Source organism: Nanorana parkeri, unplaced genomic scaffold (assembly GCF_000935625.1).
Source record: "Nanorana parkeri isolate BGI_ZX_2015 unplaced genomic scaffold, ASM93562v1 scaffold134, whole genome shotgun sequence".
In the NCBI taxonomy this organism is placed as follows: domain Eukaryota; kingdom Metazoa; phylum Chordata; class Amphibia; order Anura; family Dicroglossidae; genus Nanorana; species Nanorana parkeri.
The window spans coordinates 1,008,121-1,023,852 of NW_017306402.1; the positions used below are offsets into that span (position 1 = coordinate 1,008,121).

General features: G+C 41.4%; 1 protein-coding gene across 4 annotated transcripts in view; it reads right to left on the bottom strand.

Annotated features, from left to right (window-relative positions):
* SATB2 (SATB homeobox 2) overlaps positions 1-15,732 on the bottom strand; it is a 177,270-nt gene that overhangs the window by 105,035 nt on the left and 56,503 nt on the right. For all 4 annotated transcript variants that reach the window (XM_018553915.1, XM_018553914.1, XM_018553913.1 and 1 more), the window contains 2 exons: positions 4,904-5,030; positions 2,055-2,178 (listed from right to left, as the gene is read on the bottom strand). In XM_018553915.1, the coding sequence (XP_018409417.1) occupies positions 2,055-2,178; positions 4,904-5,030 (251 nt within the window). The remainder of the gene's footprint in view (positions 1-2,054; positions 2,179-4,903; positions 5,031-15,732) is intronic.

Here is a 15,732-nt window from a genome sequence, read left to right on the forward strand (position 1 = left end):
GGCTTCTTGTTTGGTTGTGAAGCTGGCCAACCACGAAGCCGGTCGGCGAGTCATTACCCACTCCCCAGCATCCTGATTGGCCATAAAGCCACCACCCTGGTGGCGAGGTAGCATGGAGCCGGCTTACCGGCCAATTAGGAAGCCGATGGCATGTAATGACTCACCGCCTTGCTTCCTGATACCGGAAGTTCCAATATCGAAGTAAGCATTGGGAGTATTTGGCCGAGTACAAGTACTCACCCAAATACTTGGCATCAGCCCCGATGTGTGAACCCTGTGTAAAGTTGGTTGCGAGGTAATAATTGTTACCTTTAGAAGTCAAAATTTTAAATATTTTCACTGTGCAAACCTTGGTAGACATTGAGCCCTGTGATATTTTTTGTAAGCAGTAGTAATTGATTATTTTTACAATGTCAAATATGATCTTAATTTCCATTGGCCAAAACAAAAATGCCTGAAGCTTGAAAATAAATGAAAAATGCTTTAAAAGCGCCTAAATACACTCACGCTTTTGTCAGGAGATTTTCCTTCACTTCCTGATTGGTAGACATCACAGGAAGTTAAATTTCTCCAAAGTTAGGGGAATTGGGGTGTAAGCTGGATATCAGTAACATTTTACTTTCAATTATTTATGCCTTTCACTGAGTGTTTTAAATCAGGTTGTTGGGGACTCCTAGATAAGAAGACCTTGCATTTTCTTACAATGTCTGCTTTAAAGGGCACCTTCAGCCAACACATTTTTTTACTTAGATTTGTTGGAAAATGGATGGCAAAAGGTTAGAATCCCAGTTATGTTTTATGTGCTGGCTGTGGTCCCATAGGAGGGATTTCCGCTTACTTCCTGTTCCATTGACAATAAGTACGGGAAAATTTCTCCCACCTCTCAAGATATACATTTAGAAATAGAGACATGTTATTCTCCACATTCTACCTAAAACTAGTTTTGGCAAGGGTTCTGCATGAGCCATTTTGTGACCTGAACAAGGCTGTTGAGCCAAAACAGTAAATTAATTTTCTTCTTCTTATCATGTTACGTGCTTTTTGCCTGGTAGCTCTAGCTGATACATGAAAATGTGTGAGACCCCATAGAGATCCCTAATAATAAGCAATCACTGTTTTGCCTTCCTTACACAGCCCCCTTCCCTCCACCTTCATGAATCCTCTGATGTCTGAGCTGATGCAGGAATTCTATAACTTGAGTACCAAGTGAATGAGCATTGGGTGAATACACAGTAAAAGGATTGCTTTGGGGAATGCATAAATACTGGAGCATGCACAGAAATATCAGCAGTCATCCTCAAGCTAGCTAGTAATTGCTGTTCGCCTACACTATCCAGTCATGTCTGCCTATGCTCATCTGAACAGAGAAACGGCAGTAGACTCAGGGTTCAGAAGGTTATGTCATTACTACCCCTCAAAAAAAAATGCCTATTAGAGGTGCCTGCGACAGCTTCCAATACTCTGCCCCTTATGGCTACATCCTAAACCATTTTCACATGCAAAGCTCCAGCGCTTCTAGGAAGTGTTGAAACTTGCAGCTACCTTGCCCCTATATTCCCAATGGCCCATTAATAGGATGGACTGACACACTAGCCAATAAGGATGCACCAATTTAATGACAGTTTCTTTAAAAAAAAGTGTGGGTTCATTAGGGATTTATAACTTACTGCTTTGAATGTGTATCTATCTACATTGTATATTGTACAAGCTTTGAAATGTTTATCTCCCTCGACTCACCTAGGAATAAGGTAAAGTTGCTTTTTATTTTCCCCTTAGACAAAACGAGCATTTAAGCTCGGGGCGCTTTTATTTCTCACGGAGTTCAGCTTTAATACAATATCATTGGCATGTCATAAAATATCAATAATAGTATTGTCACTTGATTTGTATGTATTTTTGAATATCATAAAGTTGCTAATGTAATAATGAAAAAGATTAATTAATAAGTGCAGTCCGGTCGATAGATACATCAGAGTACAGTGTTTGCAGCAAGAAAATCAATAGAACTTATTAGGTCCTAAGAAGTCATTAAAAAAATTGTGTGCTGTACTGACCTGGGAGAGGGGGCATTCTTTGGCAAGTGTGCTCTGATTCATCTCCTTTAGCAGCATACGTAAGGCATTGCGGACAGTGGCGTGGTTCCACTGCTCTGCCGGCAGGTCTTCAAGTTTTGAACAACTACAGAGAGAAACGTTACTCAGGAAATATCAAATACGCACAAGGGAACACAATGCCAGACATATAAAACTCGCATTTCTCTTAGCCAAAAAGGAAGACATAATCGTTCAGATTATGAATTGCAGTAATGCTGAATAGAACACAGAACCAGATGAATGAAAATGGAATGCAGAAAAGGTCATTCTAATAATATAACATCATTTGTTACGGTATTTTTTTTTAACATTAAAGTTTTTCAAGCCAGCAACGTTCTCTCTAAGCCATTGATTCTTTTTCTAGTGTGCTAATGATAGAAAGATCTGCTGTTTTATTAGTTAAAGTAAACCAGCCACTCTCCTGAGCAGGGGTAGCCAAACCCCGTCCCTCCAGCTGTGGTGAAACTACAAATCCCATGATGCATCTCTCCGGGAGTCATGTCTGTGGCTGTGAGAATCTTGCAATGCCTCGTGGGATTTGTAGTTCGACCACAGCTGGAGGGCCGGAGTTCGGCTACCCCTGCTCCTGAGCAATTCAGACTAAGCACAAGATGGAAATATGAATAGGCAGAGGTTACCTTCAGTGAAATGTGCATGTCAAAACAATTGGTAGGTCTTGAGATAGAGGCAGCTGAAGTTATATGCAAATCTGGACATCTGTAAAAGTTGAGCTTAGCTCCACCTCTTCTGCCGCCAAAGCCTGCCTACTGATCATTGAAGCTTTCCATCACATTAAAGATGGTTAGTTGGGTAGGGCCAAGCTTGCCTTCTACTGGAAATAATGAGAGCAGTATAAAAATGTACCTGTCAGCCCCATCAACTATATCTTGGGATCTACTGATCATTCAGACAGGCTTGGGGAACTGACATAGCTTACTGCGCCATTACAATGGAGCATGAATCTGTTGCGAGTGGCATGTGCCACAATAACAAAGCAGATAAACCTGTTTCAGCTCTATATGCGCCATCCACGGTAGTTTCTTTTTCAGAGGAAAATTAACATAGGATCACAGCAAAATTAAATTTAACCCTTCCCTATTCAATACAAATCCCCGTTAGATCGGACCTGGCATACTGAATGCGAACTGTCTACCGGTAAACTGACGGACAGCTCATATACCTCTCTCGACAGGGCAATAACACACTACAGGGGCAAAGCCTGCACATAGGCAGGGAAAGCTCTGATGCCTGCCTATATGCCTGATCGCTAACCCAGGGAAATTCAGGGTTACTAGCCTTCCTCATCCCTCTTGCTCTCAGCTGAGGGGTGGACAGAGGAAGGCGACAAGCAAAGGAGCAAGCAACTCCAGTGCTCCTTTTTGCTATGACTGATTTTGGCACAGACACGGCATAGAAAATGGAGCAGATCGCTCCTAAATGACAAAGGGGTTTGATCCTCCTTTGTTAATTAGAAGCAGGATCTGCTCCGTTTTCCCAGTTTAGAAGAGTGGCTCGGGCTTTATGCCTGCACCCCTCCTTGTTAGCCCCAACACACTTTTTACATTGAAGATAACCTCTGCTTATGAGATGTTTTCATCATATTCTTAATCTGACTAGGTTTGAGATGGACTTAAAATTAGAGCAGACTTTACATTTTGGAAAGGCATCCATATGTTAGTATGTAAGAAGTACAGCGCTAGCACGCAAGCATTACATCTAGATTGAATACATATCACTAAAACTACCATATTGAAAATTAACCTAAACCCTTTTTTAAGTTTTGGCTGAAGTAGGGAAGGGTTAGCAATCCAGTTGGGTTTTTATTCCTGTCTGTATCCTGCTGGAGAGATCCAAGCTCTCTGTGTGTTCTACTGACCATTGTCTCTGGTAATGATAGTGATGAAAAATCCAACATTTTGAGTTGCCTCTATTAGATCTACCAACAAGTAAGTAGTGCAGCGGTCTGCAAGATTCCATACAGATTGAATGGAAAGTTTAGGTAGGTCCTAATTACAATTGCAAATTACATATTTTTGGTAGATTTAAAGTTGATTGTACAGAGATTGTACCGTCAACTTGTAATGTGTGGTGCGTCTAAGAGAGGCTTTCCCTTACCTTGGAGAGATTTTTGTGTTTAATAGACAGAACGTAAATAGAAATCTCCCCAGTGGAAAAAGGATGGCAACAAAAGAAGAGAAACAACGAGAGTTTTAACTCTTCCCTGTTCAATACAAAAGTACAAAGTTTTGACCTTTAGATGCACTTTAGGTTTTCACATTTGAATACTTTTATTGTAGAGAAATACACCAAAGAGATGGGGTTGCTGGATGGCACCCCTGAAGTCCTTATTCTAATAGGACAATCAGTACTGAATGAACCAAGTAAGCTTGTTTATAATAGTGACAAGTAAAGCAAAAATTAAACCTGTCATGAGAGAAATGCAAGATCTGCCATTGATAACCTATTACTGGAAGTGACAGTTTCCTGTCTGTAATGCTGATCTACTGCCTTTAATACTTTCTGACCCAGTACAGCTATACAGATTAGAAGAAAAATCTGAAACTAGCATTTTCAGAAGGAACAATCAGCAACAGCAACCTCTGTTTCCCCCACGACAAATGTAGTTGTAGCCACATATCAAAAGGTCTTATCACAATAATGAGAACAGTTTTCTAGAGAGGCACTACGAGATGTTATGATGTGACATGTGCTAAGATGATGAAGGAAAGGGCAGGTTGTCGCCCTCACAAAAGGCCGAGGCCTATGAGGGCTTGTAAACAGGACAATGCTTCCACAACCTTGACGCCTACCTTTGTAACTGGATCTTCAGTGTCACCACATGATAGACATCCTGTAGCATGTCAGAAACCGTCACATCTGGTGCGTCTGTAACATAACTGAGAGGCAATGGATTCCAGCGGCCAATTTTAATGATTCCTGTAGAGGACAATGCACATGTCAATGTTTCAAACAGTTTGCTCAATAAATATAATAACAATAATATTATCAAATTTAAAGTGTATAAATAACTGCAACAAAAATACATTTCAGCTCTCTGCTATGTAAGCGTTACCAGAGTGCCTTTAGTCCCCATTCACACTTAGGGGTTCCGTGAATGTGCGCCAAGCGTGGGAAAATACAGAACGCATAAAAAATCTGCAATGCACTTGCAGTGCCGTTACTTGTGCGGGAAAAAAATGTGGGGAATCTGCTACATGAGCTACTTTTCCGCATTCGTCACACACAGGGCACCCATTGAAATCAATGGGAACGTGTGGCAAACGCAGGAAAAAATGCGTGCAAACACTTCCAAATGTGTGCATACGCCAAGGTGTGAATGGGGAAAAAAATTTCCAACTTTTGTTTAAGTGCTGAATAAAGTAAAGGGGAGACGTACATCCTTTTAGGTGTGTATTAGTGTCTGTGTCATTTTGAAGAGATTTCCCTTCACTTCCTGCTCTGTCTGAGATCTGTAAGCTGTACAGAGAGCGAGAGGGAATAAAATTCTGACGGACATTTCTAACCCTTCCTTATTCTATTATTAAAAAATACTTTATCATTGTCTGTGACACAAGTGGGTGCTAACAACTGTCAGATTAACAGGAAGTGAGGGGAAATTGCCCAAACAGGGATAGAGGTTTGGAACTTTCCCCACTTTACTCAATACTAAAATAAACGTTATAGGTGGTGTTGGCATTTAAACTATATCTAAAGCCATGTTTTCAATTTTGTTTAGAGTAGGGTAGGTCTAAAATCTGTTTAAGGTTTTTTTTTTTGCCATCTGTGTTTAATTAGGGAGATTTCCCTTCGCTTCCTGTCCTGTAGACTCAACAGGAAGTGAGAAGATATCTTTCCATTGTGAGAGAAATTCCCTCTTAGACAGTTTTAATGGGAACAAGTGTCCCTATTGGAAGATTTCCCCTCAATTTCTTTTCTAGTAGCAACTCAGAGTTTTGGATTTTCCCTCACTTTCAATCTCAGTGACAACGGTGATCAGGACATTTAAAAAGAGTGACGTCCCTTATGGGGATAAAAACAGCAATAAAAATCAGACAGTGGTTGTACTCCCTCATCCAAAAAACAGTGGGGCCTTTAGTTATACTTTAAGTCAGAGCGAGGCAACCTCAGCAGTCCAGCTGTTCTGGAACTAGAAGTCCCATGAGGCATTGCAAGACTCTAAAAGCCACAGGCATGTTTCCCGTGAGCAGAGGCATGACGGGATTTGTGGGTTCACCACAGCTTAAGTGCCAATGTTACCTATCCCTATTTTAAGTAATCACCTTACTAGCAAACTCGTTTCATGGGACACAATAGGTCCTTATCCTCTTAGTTTGTTGCCCCCCCCCACCTCTGTAAGAAACTCACTTACACATAGAATATCCCGTATCCCGTGCAGGACTTTAGTACCTTATAATAATATAACATTACGCAATATATAGAAAATAAACTTTGGTAACAATTTTGTGGCATGAAAAAGTAACAGTAACACAAAATGTAATTAAAAATGCCTTCGCTGAGGATGTAAAGAGTAATGAAGGCAAGGAAGAAAAAATTCAATATGAAAGTCATTAACGTCTTGAGTCATTCTGACTTTGAGTCTGAGGGGCTGTAGCTGCGTTTCAAGCTGCAGTCATCGATCTCCCACTCAGTTTAATCCACAGCGAGCAGCGTTAGCATTGGAAGCGCATTATTTACCACACATACCGCAATTGTGTTTAATAAATAAACGGTTATATACATTAAACAATATTTTTAGTTAGCTGTTTTGTGTTTTCATGTCAACAAAACTTTACTGGGAACAATATATTAGCAAAGGGCCACACGTACATTAATGCCTTGCAATGGCAACAGAAAAATTGCTTTATGTTTATGAGATGTTGATAGTAATTCCGGTCTATATCATGGCAAAAGTTAATATTCTTTGAAGCTTCACGGTATCCTTCATTAACCCCTTTGTGACCAAGGTTTGTAAGCGTGTGACAAAACAAGAAGTCTCATTTGTGTTCAGGCACATTACAGTAACCCAGGGGTGGCTAACTCCAGCCCTCCAGCTGGTCCCATGAGGCATTGCAAGACTGACAGTTATTGACAGTATTTTACATCACTTCCTGCATCCATGGTCACTCTATGGTTACAGATGCCGGTGAGAAACTGATAAAGCAGATGAAGCAGATCTCTAAAAAATGGTCTGGCCAGGAAGGGGGTTTAACACCCTGGATTTCAAGTGGTTAAAGCAGAGTTGGAGGGCCGGAGTTCCCCACCACTGCTGTAACTCAACTGACTGCAAAAATGACCAGAAAGAGAGAGAGAGAGAGATTTTTAGTTGTTTTGGCTTGTTAACACTAGTTTGTCAGTTGTTTCCTGTCCACAGATAAAGGTCCCGCCTCTGGCCATGCAACATAAATTTATGTTGTTTTTTTGCCACCAGTGAGCCCCAGGTACTGCATACAGCCTCCTATACAAGTTAATGGCTGTATGTGGATACACACCAAACTTGCAATAAAACACACAAATGCGTACAGACTGTGTTATGGGTCGCGCACAGTGTGCATTGCAGGGATCATTCACCTGCGTATGCCACTGATTTTTATGGAAGGCTGCATGCAGCACCTGTAGCTACCTAGCAGCAGAAATACACCAGAATTTGAAGATGATTGAAGTAAAATAACCTAATTTACTAGGCTTAGTGAGGTGACTTTATCAAACCTTGAGCAGACAAAATCTAGAGCAGTTGTCCCTGGCAACCAACCAGCTTCTCTCTTTCATTTTCAAACAAACTGAAGAGAGACGCTGATTGGTTGCCATGGGTAACTGCCCCAGATTTTGTCTGATCCAATCTTGAAAAGTTCCCCCAGTAAATAATCACATTTCTATGTGAACTTTGCACTACAGAACCCTGCTGTATCTTTACTTTATATACTGCATATGACTGGTTCACAGGGCCTGTTCACACTAACAGACATATCAACTCTCCCGGACGTTCTGGGACTCTCCCACTATAAAATAGCGGCTCCTGGATACCCGTGTGAGAGAAACATTCTAGCATATCTAGCAGAGTAAAGCTTTCCCTTCTGTTTTTTCTTCTTTATTCTGACTGGAACTGGCTGCTTTCAGAGTAAAAAACAAAACAAAGACAGCATTGAAATGAATAGCTAGATTGCTATTAGCTATTTCAATTTGCAATAGCCAATTGCAGGCTGGCTATTGCACCCGCCCTCTGCTGTTGTCAATCAGCAGAGGTGGACCTGAAGTTCTCCATCAGGTCCTCCTCTGCTGATTGACAGCAGCAGTGGGCGGGAGCATTAGCCACCTCGCTATTGGCTATTGCACATTGAAATAGCCAATAGCAATCTAGCTATTCATTCCTATACTATCTGCTGTTTTTTTTTTTACTCTGATGGTAGGAGTTGTCAGAATACAAAAACAAACAGCAGATAGCAAGGGAAGCATTAGCTTCTCTGCTATCTGCCACCATCATTTCAGGGAGGTGCCCTCTCCCCCCAACCCCAAAGATGGTGGGGTGGGGGGGCGGAAGAAGGCACCTCCCTGAAATGAGAAAGGCACCTCCCTGAAATGAATTATTTCAGGTTGGGATGCCTGCACTAGTGTCCCAGTGTCCGCTGTGTACAGGCGGAGGGCAGCGCTTTGTGCTCTTTCAGTACATCACAATGTTTAAATTTTTTTTCTTTTTAAAACTTTATCAAAATGTCACAAACTGACACCTAAAATTAATTAATTAATGATTGTACCACTGCTGAGGTGCAATGCTGGTGGCTTCAGATGAGCTCTGATGTGGTGTGGAAAATAATCAGCATGTCTGTATTTTTATGCTTTAAGCCAGCATTTCAGTGTGAACAAGGCACATAGAAAACAATTGTTTTGTGTGCCCAAGCAGTGATCTGTGTTGTTCTTATCCAGAAAGACGCAGGTCACTGCACATCGAAGGGAATGTATCAAAAATGTAACAGACAGAATCTGGAGAAGTTGCCCATGGCAACCGATCAGCTTCTCTGTTCAGTTTGTTCATTAAAGACAGTGGTGGACAACTCCAGCCGTCCAGCGGTTGTGGAACTGCAAGTCCCATGAGGCACTGCAAGACTGACAGTTACAGGCATGTCCCCCAGAAGCATGTTGGTATTTGTAGTTTGGCAGTGTAAGCCAATGCCACGGTGGAGGATGGCGACCTTGGCACCCAGGACTCTCAGCCAAAGGGGCTGAGAGGGTCCAGAAAGTAAAGCAGGTTATAAGGAAGAACCTGGCTTTTCAGGTTATTCCAGGTTTTCCTATTTGCAGCTGGGATCTGGAGCTCTGGAGATTTCGTAGAGCTCTGGGTGGGATGAGATCTCCAGTCCTGGGGCCAGGTGTTGCCAATGAGCAGCCTGGGCTAATCAGGTGGCTGAGAGCAGCCTTATCAGGAAGCCAGCCGAGTGCTCAGGGGAGTGTTGGAGTTGTTTGTGTGCAGGGAGCACACGGACACAGACCACCTCGGGTGCATGCGAGACGCACACGGAACAGCCAGGGGTGGCTGGGAGAGGTCAGGAAGGTCGGTGACCCTAGGACCTGCGGTACAGACTGCTAAGAGAGCAGAGTGAGGGCTCACGAGGGGTGAGCAGCGTGAGTGTCTTGAAGCTGAGGAAAGCTACAGAGCCATAACAAGGACTGTCTTATGTTGCTGCTGCAAGCTATTTTGTGTTTGCCCTTTCAATAAACTGCATTTTACTTGACTTACCTGGACTACAATGGAGTGTCCTTGTTACAATAGTTAAAGCACAGCTGGGGGGGTCACAGTTGCCTACCCCTGAGTTAAGCATTAAAAAGGAAAGATGGAAGCGGATTGGTTGCTATGAGCAACTGCTCCAGTTTTGATAAATCCCCCTCATAGTGTGAACGAGCACTAAAGGTATCAGCACAGTATAGAAATGTAACCCGGCTGAGATGAAAACCCCTTGTATGGTGACTACATGACTTCAGCAAACTGTGTAAAAGGTGTTGCATGGATATGCGCTTTCAGTTTATGGAAGCCATAGAGCAAGGGGCATATTTGTGGTCTCCTGCACAGTCTGTAATTACTAGTAGGGGTTGTTACAATTACATGTGCTTATTAATTATTAAGCCTATATTACAAATTCCATAAAGACCTCACACTTAAATGGCACCATTTAATTGGAACTTAAAGACCTGAGGATTAAAAAGGGCTCATTTTAATCAATGGTCAGAACCACAAGGAGAAAAATGTATCTTTTAAAGAAGGTATTATTCAGCCTAAAAGCACCACTACAGCAAGAAACAAAAAGAGTGTTCATTTATACAGGGAGAACGCTGGGACTGTACTTAAGAGCTTTTTGTGAGGTTTATACAGAAGGGCAATTTTCTGCTAAGTATATTTAAGATGTTTACATTCAATTTTCCTAAATAACCCATACTCATCTGCTTCATACAGCATTCCACGTATTAATGTGCTTTAGTCATAGAAAAAAAAACCCTCAAAACAGATCAAAAGTAAAAAAAAGAAAAGAAATGATATATAGCGTTGTGTTTATCTTAAAACTGTTACCACAAATGCATATTTTGGCATGAAAAGAATAAATTGAACGAACGTTGCTAAATGAGAAGAAATCGGGTCACTGTACAAAGTGAATGGTCACTGAGGTTTGTAAATATGGAGGAGCTCTGTTCACTTTGATTACATATCAAGGGAAATTAGTGGATTTTTTTTTACACATGACTAGGGAATATTCACTTTGCTAAATTAAAGTATATCAAAAGACAAACTTGTTTTTTTTGGAAATACAGTTGAGGTGGGTTAAACCCATTTTTTGCCATCTGTGTCTCATTTGGGAGATTTCTCTTCACTTCCTGTCCTGTAGATGCAATAGGAAGCGAGAAGATACCTTTTCAATGTATTTGGGACATCCCTTCTTAGACAGCTGTGCCTGGAACAAGTGTCCCCATTGATTTTACTTTTATTCCTGTTCTGGTGGCAACTCCAAATTTTGGATTTACCCTCACATTCATTCCCAGTGATATTAGTGCTCAGAATAAGTCCCCGTTCACCCCTAATGTTAGCGGGAATGTGCTTCAAACCTCACAAAAAGTACAGTCCCAGTGTCCCCCCTGTATAAATGTGTTTCCCTCATTGCTGTGCGTCACCTATTGAGTTCAATGGGTTCCTGCACACGTGGCAAACGTTGGAAAGTAGCTCATGTAGCAAATTATGCTGCACTTTTCCCCGTGCATTTGCGCACTTTTTATATGCGCGCGCATGCGTGGGCTAAACGTGCATTTGTTCGGCTGTGTTTGGGGTGCCATTGACTAGTAATGACACCTCAAACGTGTTGCATGTTGTTTACGCGTTCACATAATGCGAAAGGTGTGAATGGGGCTTAGAGCCCATTCACACCAATTGTGGTGTGAATCGCTCACAAAACTTACCCCTTCATTCTGGGGTGGGAGGGGGGGTGGCAGTGCTTTGCCGGCCCAGAACGAAGTGGCGGCACAGTGCGATCAGATCACGTGGCAAAACATTTCCTGTGTTCCGGTCCACTGCAAACTCAAAAAATAGAGGATGCAGCATTTTTTGCGTTTGCAGTGGACGGGAACGCAGGCAATGTTTTGTCACACATCCGATCGCACTGCAGGCAGGGGGGCATGGCTGCAGTGCACCGCCACGCCCCCTCCCGCCCAAGAACGGAGGGGGAAGTTTTGTGAGCGATTGCGGTGCGTTCCAGCAGCTGCCGCTCTGGAGCGCACCACAATTGGTGTGAATGGGCCCTCCAAGAGAGTGAATCTCCCTAACACAGACACAGCAACAAAAATCCGACAGTGGTTTCAACCTCTCACCAAAAAAAAGAGCTTTGCCTTTCCTTATAATTTAACTTTGCAAAGTGAACATTCTCTAGTCCTTTAGTAAATCAACCGATGCACAATTACTACAGGAAGGCAGACTGAAAACTTTAGGGTTCTGCTTTAGTTCACCAAAACACCTCATTTTAGCTATAGGGGGGGGGGGGGGGACCAAGGGTGGGTTGTGTTAAAAAAGGGGGGGGGAACACAGACTGGTTGATGTTTTGAGAACTTCAGCAGCAACAAAATGGACACGTTATCTATGCCTATGACCCTCAAGTCTCTTTTCTTCTGCTGCAGTAAAAGGAGCCTCTAGTTTCCACATGCCAGAGTCTCAGTTTATCCACTAAGGAAAATGAGACCCCTAGTAAGTAATGCTTTAAGCTCCGGTACAGAGATTTTGCCATTGGTGTCCCTGAGCGATATTAAAAAATATGTATTAGTAGTTAATGTATCATTGGTTTGAACGGATTGACCCTTTAAAATGGGGTGACATAAACTGTAACAAACCAAAGCACGTCAAGGCTTTAAAGCAATTTTGCTTCTAACATTTATTGTAGCCTGACAATGGACACTTATCCCTCCAAACACTGCCTGCTGGTATGTGTTTCTTGACAATAACTAAGAAAACAACTAACATTGCAACCTTGCATTGCTCCATTTATTCGTGTTTGCACTACAGAGACTGTGACTTCACCAGGGACCTGAAACCCTGGCACACCAACTTACTGATCCACCCTTGCTAGCATCTGTGCTTTCAGTTAGGTCATTTTTTCCCTCAATGGAACATTTTCAGGGCCAGCCGATGTATGCCTCAAAAGAATGGCACAAGGGTAATTGTGTTGATCTGTCCAAGGATATTACCCTATAAGTCGTCACAGATCTAATATAAAAGGTAAATAGTTCCTCCTGTAAGAGAAGCAGTTTTGCATCGGTTTCAGCTATGTCATGTCATAGAGTTCAGTTTAGCGTCGGCTTCAGCTATGTCATGTCATAGAGTTCTTTTAACCTAGAAATATGCCCATGTTTTATCTGTGCAGAAAACACTATTGTATTATCTCAATAAAACTACTACGGTGAAGAAAATTCAGCAAAAGCTAAACATAATCTAAGAATGAAAACAACTTACAGTTGTATACAGTTTGTACACTCCAAATAACTTTCTATGTAAAAGGAAAATAATTATTCCAGCATTATTACAGCATTCTGCATGTGAACAGTAGAAACATTTTGAATTTTAATTATCCTGCAATTTAAATTTCTGTAAAAATTGAGAGATTTTGGCAAACTGTATTGGAGTCAATAGGAAAGTCTAAAGGTGGTTTTTAGTGGGGTTTTTTGGTTCCAGTGGGCATTAAATGGCTCCTGAGGGATATGGAAGCTTATTTCAACTATCCTAGACCTGTTTGTGTGCCCCTCGAAGGGTCAGTACACAAACAATGATCAACTATAGAAAATAAAAAGACTAAACTAACTCCACAAAAAAATACAAAAAAAGTACTAAATTTAAAAAAAGGTGTTTTTTTCATTTTTTTTTACAAAATCACAATATCCATTTCCATTTGGTAAAAAAATGTAAATAAATAAGTATTTCTTTACTGATTTTCCATAAGTCCTATCCCACTCCTAATAACCAGATCGATCTAGAAGTTTGTAAACGTACTTATTGAAGATGCCCATAAGATGTACTTCCTCGATGAACTGACACAGTTTAACTCAGCCCTGTGAATATACACTTCCTTATGCCACCACTCTTACTAAGTCTGCCGTCTGAACTACAATTCAACATCTGAACAATGTAACATTGTCATTGCTTCCTGGAAGCAACGCATGATGGGATATGCAGTCTTGGGAAATTGAGATTGCATCACATCACGCAAAAGGGAAAGAGACACAAAGCACACTGGGAATCCAGGAAGTTCTTGAAAGTGATGGGTAGACGGGAGGCAGCACTCACTACATAAAAAATATATATTTTTTAAAGAAAGCTTTGATTGCATTATCAAAAACCACTCTAGTATGTATTCCTATTACAATGCTGATGTTATAACAGGAGAGTACTGTATATGCGAGGAGTTTACAACTCTTTTAACAATATACTATCCAACTAAGTCTACAAGTCTATGCTGCTGCTGAACTGCTGATAATGCAGGATTACATGACTAGCTTTTTCTTTGAACCTCAGACATCAAAGATGACACCTGGTAAAAAAGGGAACAGGACTTGTGTGGCATTCGATGGTTACACTGAATGAATCATTCTCTTCAGCAAGAAGAGCCCCTTAAAAAAATGACATACTCTCAGCTGTATTTACCACATTCACTGCAGACAAGAGGCAAGAATTACAGTTTTTCCATCAGTAGAAACTCAGCAATTTACAACAATCACATCATTACATTCTACCAGCTATATCGGGGTCCTTATACAGGTCTAAATTTTGTAGATAGATGTATTCCATAAAGAGGGGAAAAAAATACATAATTGAGTAACACTTCATTTAATGAATATGCATTATATAGTGCATACATACAGATAACTTTTTTTCATCTGATAGACATATTCATTGTAAAACTAAACTGCATACGTGATACAGCTGATTACAATGGGAAACATTAAGGACCCGTTCACACTTGTGCAGAGAACTGCATTTTGCAGCAGAAGAAGAATGCAGGTCTCGGCAAGGCGCACATAATTTTTTTTATCTAAGTGCCCAGTCCACACTACAATATGGGTGTGATCTGCGGTGTAGTGTGAAAAAATGCAGACACGCTGCATTTTTCCACAGTGCGCTGGATGGCAGTGCAGGTCACTGCAGCGCAGTACACCACGCTACTCTGCAAGGACCTGAATGGAGTATACAGTTTGTACACTCCAAATAAAGTACAATAAACAGTGCCTTGTGTAGTAGCAACACGAGGCACTACGGCTTACCGCTATCAATTCAGCAGACACTAGCCGCATGGTAAAACGCTTTACTTAGCAGCTAGTGTGATTGGGCCCTAAGACAACAATTGACAATAGCTGAACAAATGGGCTACAAAATTCGGACTAGTTAGTAAATATTTCTTGCTGTGAGGTAAGCCCAGGTCCACATTGATGACCCATGCCCAAGTCACATAATCTGACTTTTGCCAACATGCATGGAAGTGCTAAAGGTGATTCTCCCAAAGCAACCAATCAGAAAAAGAAAAAATGCTGACTGGTGGCTACAAATTAGCACAAAGGAGCTTTGTGTGGTTCATTAATGATTGCTTTGATTTACACCTAACCTATAGACAGTGGTCGACTCGTAAAGGAAAGGTGTACTTTTATAGTTAGGTTGAAAAAGGTCAATCAAGTTTAACTAATACAAAAATGAATAAATACATAAATCAAAAACTTGCATATATAAATCCTTAACCCAGAGTTCACCTTGAGTAGGGAAAAACATTTGCTAAGCTTCACCCCTACAGTACACTAAACTAGTGTAGTGTACTTACCTTAGATCCAGAGCCACAACCTCCTCTGGTGTTTGTAGCACTGTCTTTCCAAGGAAAAAAATGCTTCAGTGCTGGAGCCAAAAAAAAGTCTCGATATGCAGCTCATTCAAATCTATAGGCACTATGTCCACTATAGTGCACGCCCAGCACTGTAGCGGTTTTAACTAGGCAGTAAACAATGGAGGTGGTCACAGAACTGGAACTAAGGTAATTAGGCAACAGCAGGGTAAGAAGAGGGGTTAGTGAGGTTTTACTTTGGAGGGGTGGCTTAGCAATACTTTAGAGCAGCCTTTGTCAACCAGGGTGCTGAGGCCCCC